At 37.0% G+C, this 11,394-nt stretch overlaps 1 protein-coding gene across 1 annotated transcript; it reads left to right on the top strand.

The window, feature by feature from the left end:
* Positions 1–1,763: 1,763 nt before the first annotated feature.
* LOC148906823 (uncharacterized) lies at positions 1,764–10,348 on the top strand. The gene is made up of 10 exons (XM_089038148.1): positions 1,764–2,097; positions 2,534–2,846; positions 3,386–3,632; positions 4,329–4,537; positions 5,409–5,630; positions 6,237–6,428; positions 7,427–7,661; positions 8,586–8,713; positions 9,428–9,546; positions 10,324–10,348. Exons 2-10 carry the CDS (start codon positions 2,550–2,552, stop codon positions 10,346–10,348), a joined length of 1,674 nt encoding a protein of 557 aa, XP_088894274.1. The 5' UTR covers positions 1,764–2,097; positions 2,534–2,549.
* Positions 10,349–11,394: the final 1,046 nt, after the last annotated feature.

Genomic DNA, 11,394 nt, shown 5'->3' with positions numbered 1-11,394 from the left:
CCCTGTTCTGCCGCCCTTGGTATGGTGATTGATGTTGCAATATTTCACTAGTATGTCGCAGCAGCAGTGTTCAGGGAATCTCCCATCAAGACTTTCTGTATTCATGTGACTGATCATGATGCTTCAATTGATTTTACTTACAATAAAGCTTAATTAATAATATTGCAAATTAGAAATTTTGAAATTGTTATCCTTGCAAGTATTGCTCACTGAAAAATGTGTTAATTTTTTTTTGAATACTTAGATGATGCAACATTGAATGGTATGACAACATGCAAGGGTTAGGGGAATCCCCAGTGTAAACACTTGCAACTCATGTGACAAATAATCAATACTAAAATGATAGATATTCAGGGGCGGATCCAGTATTTTGTTCAGGGAGGGGTTCAAGTTCACTCAAGGTCACGTTGTGGTAGCTTTGTTTTTATTCATTATGTGTATTTATTTCCAGAATTATGTACAAAAACAATTATTTAAGGAATCCTTAACTTATTTTCATATACTTTATTAAGAATTCTCGAAATATTTCTGAATTAAGAATTTTGCGTTTTTCACGTAACTGATCATGGCGTTCATAATGCTTGTCTCTATAATTCAAACGGTTCATGTTAATTTTTTTTGCAGTTTACAAAATGTATAAGCCTTCGGCTTCGGCAGATAACACAGCCTCGGTCTTGATAATTGACGATATCAGTGAACTTTGACTCAACATCAAACATTGCTACATATATTTCTTTGTATATAAATCCTTAATTTATTTTATTCCTATGAAGCCCAAAGGGTGGCTAATGTGCTTATTTCACATTACTTGTGACTATAATTTATATTTTGGGGTGTTTGGGTATTTCTTTCTCCCTTTACTACTGATATTTTGATCATAAACTACAAAGAAATGTATGGAGCGATGTTCGATGTTGAGTGTATGACGTCACAGACTCCAAAAAATAATCGTAAAAATATCATACTTTCGTCCTGAATATCGAGAAAACACTTCATACAGTGATTATTGGACCTTTAAAGAGTATTCTTAGGAAGTTTCAGCTGAATCCAAGTTTGAGCGATTTTCGTCGTAGTAGCACTTAGAAAGCTTTATTTCAACCTCGAGGTCAAAAAAAAAAAAAAAAAAAACGTACAATGCAAAAGATAAATTATCATAGCAAATCTCTGCATGGCTACAATGGGGCAATTATTGGTTTAATCTCTGTTTTTGAGCAAATACTATTCAAATGGTAAATGCTGATAGATTATACGACATCAGTGATCACGTTATGACAACAAGTATTAGTTAGGGGAGTCCCCAGTCCATCTGCCGCTCCCAACTCATGTGACAGACCAACAACGTCTATGAATGACTTCAACTTTCTGGATTTAGATTTGTGCATTGATTTTAGTCAAGTCTTGCACGAGACCACAGGTCTACAAAAAATGTATCCTTTGTCAAAAGCTTATAGTTATAATTATGTTGAATAACTGAGATATGACCCACGTTCTGATCGGTCAATTTTATATACCTTCTTATATTTAATAAAAACATTAAACAACATTTTAAGAATACGTTAATAGCTTTTTTACGGAGGAATAGAAAGTAAAATGTAATCGAATAAAAGGCTTTGAAAGAGGAATAAATATAAACAGCTACTGAATTTTCGCGCGAGTAGTAAAAAGGGTTTTCCCCTGGCAGTCGCGCTCCACAAGACAGACGCTGATTACGGTCACAAGACACAAACCACGAGTTGAATAGTTTAACGTTTCTAGCTCTGATCGTAAACAAATAAATCGAAAATCGTGAGTTTTACTTTCCTTCTGACAGGGTTGAGTTTATTTTGGGATTTTTACTTTCTCGGATTTCAAAGAAAGGTCTGCTATGGAATGCAAAAGGATTATAATACAAAGTCACCTGATGGTAGTAAACTTCCGGTAACTTCCCTACGAATTCTTAGAAAGATATACTTTCAACTTATACAAATATATCTGCCTTCAAATAAAACGACTCATTTATATCAGAGAACTGTTGCAATCACACTACTCATTTTTACTTAATAATATCTAGTTCAGCTCGAGATTCAGAAATTGTCGATCTACAACTTCAAAAATCAGGTAATCTATGTGATGCACTGTAGATCACAATATTGCTGTTAAATTATCACTGTTGCAATTTTATGCCTGTAGAACTTACATTTATTCGCATGTTTCTTTTAATGTATCTAGATCTGCTCAATAGAGTCCCTCTGTGAATGCAAATGCTCAGCATGGAAAGTTGCGGAAAGAGCTGTACATACTATAGTATCGCTCGCCGCATCACCTATAGCTCTCATCGTCGACATTTTGTAAACCGGGTTTGCGTATGTCGGCGCAGTATAAAATACTAGGCAAGCAAATCCTTGTATGGTATTCGATAATTCTGTTAAAAGGGACTGCGAAGAAGCACCAGTTATATATGGCTGAAAATGTCACTTAGTCGCTGGTAAATGCGCGACGAATTTTGATTATTGTATGTTAGAGTTTTTGGTCTCTTACCCTTTTCCTCCTTCAGATCACAGCCTTGAAAGATGGGTTGCGTTGGAAGCACTTGTCTCCAAGGAGACTACACAAGCATACCAGACACACACCAGAACACAACAGACGTTCCTGTCATGAGGCTTTGCGCCCCAGGAAAAGATTCCACCTACTTTGCAGATGTTGGAGACACTGTAGTCTTGTACGTGGACTTTGGACCTAACTGTAGTCCATGCCCGTTGAATGATATAGGTGATACAGTTGACAATGTTGAAGCAATGAGGATGGCTGCAGCTGCTGCTACGCCAGGCAGTAGTGGTGATGGTCATCAAGAGCGCTTCAATTATGAGGTAAATTATATTTTAACATCGTAAAAAATGTGTTTACTCCCCTTCCCCAAACAAATACTCTAAAATGATGTGTCATTATTTTTAGAATATACCACAATCCTTGTTTTTGCAATAACTTACAAATTTCTTGGCTACGCCTCATAGATCCATACTACTTTGACAATGTGATGACGCAATTTGTTGTCAATAAGATGACAGACACATAAAAAATTGATGTCTATTTGTTAAATATCAAGTTGCTATTGATAAGAGACTATTCATTATTTATCAGAAGGGGGTATAAGTGAGAAAGTAGGGGAAAAAAACATTTTTTCACCATCCCTCCCCCAATTACTGCTTAACTATTTGTTTCAAGGCCCTTGTTTATTTCCAACATTTTGAAGACAGTTTCATATTAGTCTAAATATCTTATCAACTATTTCAATATCCCCCATTTTAGAGTCTCTATATATTTAAGTCCTCTTTTCTCGCCCATACCCCTCCTTCCAATAAATAAATTTAACGGCCCCTACTTGCCACAACATATTTAATTAACATAGGTAATGATGGCTGGTGTTCTAGTTGAACTCACCTGTCTACACCCTGCAGTCAGAGACAGTAAGAACTACAAGGCCAGTGTTAAGATTCCCACAGAACGAACAGCAGGAATTTTGTTAAATGGTCACTGCATACCTGTCAGACTACCCTACCATGTCACAATTGGTGCAGATAGTTCCGAGGACCGTTTCGAGTATCGGGAAATGACACAAGAAGCTATAACATCAGAGCGGGACACTGTGTTTTTCCGTAAGTCCACTATATTTATGATATTAATCTGATTTTGATTTGTAGTAGTTCTGTGGGCATGAGGCTCAGCATATGACTCATGTGATCCAGGCCTGATTCCTTTGTTTGGTTCAATCCCATGTTAATTCTTAGTCAGGGGCAGATCCAGAGGGGGGTGCAGGGGGTGGTCCAACTTTGTGCCCCTACTTTGAAGTAACCAATACTGGTCCCCCCCCCCCCCCCCCTGAGTTAACTAAAACAAAATCCTGGATCCGCCCCTGTTAGTAGTTCTAATTGGCAAGCAAATAATGATAACTGGATATACTTGTAAGCACTACATATATACTAGAAGCTGGTAATTGTTCTACAGATATATGGGGTATACACTCTATAAATTATGCAAATTACAGACACACATTTATTTAAAATATTCGCAGTAATCTTTAAAAAAATGGTTGTAGGCCTTCCCCTTTCTCTCAGTAAGAAATTCACCCTTAGTATTAAATCAACAACGAAGGCTTTCTTCAAAATAAAAAGGTTTAACCGCCCTCCTCAAGAGTTTATATTCTTACTGATGACTCTCCTGAAACCCCAGTCCCCCCTCCCCCTCCCCCCCAAATAAAAATGTAACTTCCCTAAAGTGCACATTGAACCAGCAACTTAAAAAATCAATTACAATTTATGATTATATCTATTAATTTATCAATAAATACACAGAATCCATATGGAGCAACCTGAAAGACCACAACTTGAAGAATATCAGACAGAGTGTCTCCAGGGAAACCTCACTGTTGGGGAGGTATGGTAGTTTGGGGCGCACTTCACCCATTGTTGGTGCACAAGATCAAAGGGATGGAAGCAGTGATAACCAGTCTTCTTTGGAACAACAAGACGTAATAGTTGAAGGACAGCGAAGGGAAAGAATAGTTAGTAATCAATAGAGTGTTACCATTATTAATATCTGTGAAAAAGTTGTACAAATTACTGCAAAGGTTCGTTGAGTCTACGGTCTAACTGGGGTGTACTTAACTTACTAATTTGCGCAAATTTCTTACAATGTGTTTCACAGAATATATGGTATATGCACTCTAGTATAATTATTTAATTATTTAAGATTCTTGTTAATTAATCCTTGGATTTCTTGTTTAAATAATTAGCGATTCATAAATAGTACTTTTTCACACTCATGTTAAGTGCAAACACTAGCAATCAATTTGTCTAGCGATAATAATAATAATAATAATAATAATAATAATAATAATAATGTCTTCGTTTAAAGAGAGTGACACGTGACAGAAGCCAAATCAGCACTGAAAAAATTTGTGGTCCTCTATGTTTGACATCTCTAAGTGAGATCAGGGACCGCCATTTTACGTGGTCATCCGAGCCACGGCAGGGGTCTATTCATTTGCATATATTTCTAGAGCAAAGGCAGCACCTACTACTCAGATATTTTAAGACTCCAAGTGTGAGTCCAGCCGCAGAGGCTTGAAACCACAACCTAAAGTACAACAGACCAGTGTCCAACCAGCTAACCGGGTGGCGGTCTTGCTTTTATCAATTATTTCTTCTCTTCGTAGAGTGGTTTTCAAAAACCCGTGAAATACACTTTAACGTATTACACTTCAATACACTTTATTGTCCCCATTTTTTTATTATTTTCTTTTATGTTTTTGGTGTATTACAATTTATTACACCTTACTTATTACACTTTGTTTCACGGGTTTTTGAAAACCACTCTAAAATCCAAGTATATGTTACTAATATGCAGTCCTAAATCCTTTATATCTATTAAAGAGAGCCAAGCGATACTGGCCGGACAGTTGGCAGATGAAATTCTGGAGAAGAGCTGGGTGTGACAAGATTATACGCTCTAAAAACCCAATCGCACGATTCATTGCATTATTTTTTGTCGCTCCTCTGGTAAATGTTACTGGGCTGAGCCTTCACTACCAGCTATACCTCTCCGAGATATTCCACACAAGATTCTGGACCCGCCTTCTTCATTACCTTTGTATGGTAAGTGATTTAGTACACATATTTGTCTGTCCAAGGTACTTTTGGAACGAGTCTTTTCGTCAGTCCAAAAGTAACTTCTTTTAAAAGTGAGAATATGTGGACCGCGTAGCACTTATGAAATACAAGATATAGAAATATAGATAAGCTATAGTGCTTGGAAACAAGGTTATTCTATGAGGTTATGATAATCTTCAGTCATCATTAGTTTTATATTATATTTATACCTTGTAGCTTTATATATATTTAATAATTGTACATAGGCACATACTAGAGTACAAACACTAAAAGTGTGCAACACTTTGCACTATTTATTAGTAAATAGTGCTAATTAAACAATAGAAAACAATAGGATTAGCATAATTTAGCAGTATTTAGTGGTATTTATGTTGCACACTTATAGTGTTTGTACTCTATATGCATCAATTTTCCCATTATATTCTATTTATATACATATTTTTTATTTATATTATGTTTGTACATATTTTCTTTTATCTCGTAATTGAGGCTTGCGAAATGCGCAAGAACTGTTAATTAAATTAAATAAAATAAAATGTGATTTCTTTTTAATGAAACACCATTTTCCTTTTCTTTCCCCAATGTCTACAGCCTTTTATTGTTCTGATGATGATGGCCTTCTTTGCTCAGTGGAGGTTCGTCATAGACACTAACGACTCTGATAACTGCTATAGAACTGGCAACGTTGAGGTTATGATACTAAATGGCTCAATGGCTCTTGGACTGGCATTGTGGTTCTGGTACTTAATATGGGGAGCCTGTCAACAAACACTACTCATGGGGGTAGGAAAAATATTGTCTTTTTCAGTTCAACTTCGGTTGCAATACATGTTTTCTAATTTTAAGCCATGTGTTGTTTCTGGGAGTAACTATTTCTTTGTTTAATAGTTGCACATAAGAAAACACATGAATATAACTTAAACCAAAATCTTTTGGGGCTAATAGAGTACAAACACTAAAAGTGTGCAACACTTTGCACTATTAGTAGTAAATAGTGCTAATTAAACAATAGAAAACAATAGGATTAGCATAATTTAGCAGTATTTAGTGGTATTTATGTTACACACTTATAGTGTTTGTACTCTAAGTTAGTTAGAAATAAGATAACGAAAAGTTTAGAAATTGTTTAATTCTAAAAATTATCTATAACCACCCCCCCCCCCCCCTTCCCCACAGAGGAGCTTGAAATTTCTAGAGAGGTTGGGAGGTGGGGGCAGGGGAGGGGGGGGGGGGGGCAGAGAAAGAACAAACTTACAGGGTTTGTATAGAAGAGAAGTGGAATTTCTGGGGTACAGGGGGCTCTAAAAAACTTCTGGAACTAGAGTCATTATCATTGGATATAAATCATCCAACAATTATTTTAACACATCGAGTCCAAACTCGACTTGGAGCAATATTGTTTCATGGTCACTCAAATGAATAGCAGCTGTTATTACAGTCGAGCCTGTAATGAGAAATTCTTTTGTTTTACGAACCATACAAGTGAGGCTATAAGGTTGATGCAATGCTTGTTGTCTCATTTCCATCTCATTTGCATGCATCCATCCATAATAACTGCTATTTGGAAAAGGTCGGCTCTTTCTTGGTGTTGCAGGGCACCTGAGCCATGAAGACAATAAAACAATAGCCGATAACAATGAGTTTGGAGCTAAGCAATACCCTGCAATACAAAAACCCAGAATACAATACATCCTGCAAAACCAAGAAAGAGCCAAGAGGTCTACTATTCATTTTCGCTAGTTCAATAAAGCTGCTGACAATAACATTTTTCTCATTTCTAGATATTTATGATTGTTCCATTATTCATTCTCTATCTCCTGGCCAACATATTTTTCCAAGTTTCTATCAAGAACTCATTGAAAAACTATCCCTGTACTGCCTGCTGGAAACACACTAATCACTCTGATGGCCATATTCAGTACTACAAGATCTTTGAGCTTGTGAATTGGTATTACAACCCTGTGATATGGGCTGTGGTGTTTTCCTTTATGCAGGCACTGAGTCATATGTTTGAACGTAAGTATGTGTATATAATAGGAAATACAGTCCTTTGACTAAACGTTGTCGTTGATCGGATCATCCCTACACGCCTAGACCGAAAAGGATAACAAGTAAATTACCCAGAACTTGCGTCATCCAAAACTGCTCGCCAGTTTAAATCTTCGCCGTATGCTCGAGGCATGATTTTAGCAAATTAAATCGGATCGAAGACAGCGAGCTCAAGATGTGTTAGATAACATGAGGCAGCTAGTAACTGTGAATTAATTATCCCCATGATCCTGTTCGGTCTAGGCGAATAGGGATAAAACCGATCAACGAAAACGTTTTGTCAAAGGACTGTATATAAAACAGCTTATGCTGTGTGCTGTATAGCAAGAGAGAAGTCTTAGAGAAACTAGAGGCCTAGTCCAGACGATGTACCCTCTCCTTTGCCGCTCCGCTTTTGGGCTTACACAAAAACAAAAGCTGAGCAGCAAAGGAGAGGATACAGCGTCTGGACTACTAGAGACCTAGGCGAGTGTTTTTTTTGACTTCTTAAGTGCTCTGCAGCTTCAATCCAGTTTTAGCTTTTACACCAAGTTTTTAACTACCATTAATTACGATTGTGAGTACACTGTAAGTTGCATGGCCAATTTACATGAAGCAATTCATGTCGTCAGCTGTTGTGAGGAGAAATCATTTTGATATGTAAATCAAGTGCCCAGTAATATGCACACCAAAAAGTTTAGCACAGGGTGCGGTACATGTTCAAACTTGTTACTTTCTTACAGAGTGCAAACGATATAACTGTGAAACTTTAGTAATACTAAATAGCACAATTTCATGCAATTCCATTGTTTTCTATTGTTTAATTGGCACTATTTTGTACTATTTAGTAACTAGTGTTTCACGGATTTACTGTGGTCACTCTATATTCAATCAAATATTGTTGATCAACAGCTAAAATACCCCCACGGGTATCGCAGACAGCACATTGGATGTCCTGTTCTCAGATGTTAAAGAGGATTGGATACACAAGGACCCTCTGTATCTCATTAGCCCAAGCAATATTTGGAACAGTTGATGAAGTAAGTCATGAGATGACAGAAAATGATTGTGTTGTGGTTTATGTAGTTTACGTTTTAGTTTTTCCAACAGTTGATATGTTTGATAAGGCTCCCCTGCTGACAGAGAATGTTTTTATTAGTCTCTTTTTTACGTAATTCCATTCAAAGAACACAAATATAGTTCCAAGTTTGAAAATTTGAGTTGCTGCACATGATAAACTATAGTTTTGCTATGAGCAGAAACTCCAACCTTGACTTTAGAACTTTTATTTTTGGTCACTGATTGGGTAATCCACAACCGGCAGAACGAAGCCCTGGGAGTGGATGAACAAACAATGAATGGTGATATAAAACAAAGCTCACATGTAGAACAATACACATTGTCACCATAATCCATACTTTCTTTGTTTTATTATTTTGTCCAATCCCAAGCTTCATTCTACCAGTGGACACCGACCCCACTGATTGGAACCACAAAAAGAAGCATTCATAAAAACTAGTTTTCACTTGCTACAGAAGCAAATTTGGAGTCGAAGTCAGAAGCAGTTCATGCATGAAATTGCAAGTGAAAACCGTTTGTCATGGAAGCACAATCAAAGCGAAAGGAAATTTTTAAAACTGCAATTATATTAAGAAACTGCACATAGTAAGTTTGCTTGTGCCGATTTTAAACTCTGATGAGGGTGAAATGATGTTACCAAAATCAGTTTGGCAAGCATTTTTTCTCTATTGTAGTTTCTGGCTTCACCAAGACTGTTACCAATATTCGTACTAAGAGTATGCTACGAGCTGGGTTACCACAAGAAGCAATGGAAATGGATGAAGAAGCTGGTCAAGAGGTGTCTACCAATATGGTATGTATTAATTTATTTCTTGGCTATAAGTCGAACAATCCAAGCCATAAAATAGGCATTCGATTTACTGTTCTGAGGTTGAGGGGAAAAACGGGTCATTGTGGTGTATTTTGGGGCTGTTTTAGGGGATGAAATAGCCACCATCTTGGATAAATATGTAGGTTACTTAATTAAGGATCATATTTCCAAGACGGCATCTATTTTGTCCCCTCAAACAGCCCCACAATGCATTGTAATGCCAACTTGACCCCGTTTTCTCTGCCTATCTGCTATGCTTGTGTTCAAAAACCAACTTGGTCTCTTTATGAGATTTTAGCTCTAGCAAGAAAATCTTTTAGACACTTGTTTGTTTCTCAATCAGACAATAATTTTGCTCATTTATTCGACATTCAGTCCTAACTATACGGTGGATGGAAAACCTTTTAATTGCATTGGGTGTTGAAATGGACATCTATTCATGGTTTTCACCCAGACAATTGTGAAGGGATCACCATTGCAGCAGTTATCCCAATGGAATTAAAATCTTGGCCCAAAACAACTACACAGTACCTGTTTTAAAAGAGTACTACTGACAAGGATTAACGAGGGCAATATCATTTACTTTCAAAGGACTGTAAACAATAGAAACAATTAGAAACAATTTTCCGGAGCACAGTTGCAATTCTGAGAAATTCTAGCTATTTATGAGTGTGGGACATAAAAAGGTAACAAATGGGGAGTGGAACCATGAATATATTGTTAACTCCCATTTTTATTTATTTAACTTATTGTTCTAAGGCTTTGCTGTAATCAGATGCAATAATATTTCCTTTTCTTCTTCTGTTCAGGGGATCCTGCATTAGACTATATTGGAACTGGGCGGGCAGAATGACTTAGAAAATACTACTGTATTCAAAATGTTAATGTTGGTGAGACAAAAATAAAATAATAAATTGAATTTATTTAACGAGCCGGTGACATACAGTATTGGTATCGAACGCAGAAGCTATCCATTATGGCCCTCCTACAATAATAACTGAAATGAACGATCAATATAAACTAAACGTGTGTAAGGATCCCAACTGGCAAGGAGGCAAAATCAGCGGGACTATTTACAAGCATGGTCGTGATGAAAACTAATATGAACCAGGAATCAGGGTACGAATTCAGTACCAGCTAGTGGCCACAGTGACCACCGATTCGAGGAGGAATGACCGATGATGAACACTCACAACCTATGTGCCTTCTTACTAAATAGTACATTTTTGTCCCAAAATGGTAGTGGTGTGATACTTATTGTTCGGAAGGAATTGTGGTTGGTTAACAAAAAATCATCAGTAACTGCAGTAGTCCCATAATCATGATCTCAGACAACTTTTGGTGGATGGAGTGAAAACTTAAAACCAAGTTTTATAAATGGAATGGTCAAACATATTTTTTCACTAAAAACTTCTCACAAGTTGATGTGTAACTAGCCAATTACCAGGGAGGGGACTTCGCGAATATGGACGTAACAGGGAGGTCGCTGACAGGTATGGTTTTCGAGCAGTTCTGTCACTAAACGGCGTAGGCCAATTTCATCATAAAGTTCCAAGTTATCCTGAGATTAATGTAATATTTAAGGTTATTATACTTGCTCGTATGCCCGAAATGGTATATGGTCATAAAAAAACGATATGCTGGATGACCATGATAATTGGAAACAGGAATTCAGGTTGCAATAAAAATAATTGTTTGTCATAACTAGGTCTCAATTGAGAGATGTTGTCCATAACAGCCGGTACCTTTCAGAATCTCGCGAAAAGCAACCACCAAATATGGCAATAAACCCCCCATTCCCCCCCCCGGTAGCAAATCCAGCTGTGGGTT

This window comes from Actinia tenebrosa, unplaced genomic scaffold (assembly GCF_029948245.1).
Source record: "Actinia tenebrosa isolate PJP-AT-01 unplaced genomic scaffold, QUT_ActTen_1.0 PGA_scaffold5__44_contigs__length_20552954, whole genome shotgun sequence".
In the NCBI taxonomy this organism is placed as follows: domain Eukaryota; kingdom Metazoa; phylum Cnidaria; class Anthozoa; order Actiniaria; family Actiniidae; genus Actinia; species Actinia tenebrosa.
Note: the sequence above shows the minus strand (reverse complement) of the source record. Positions and strands in the feature narration are given on the sequence as shown.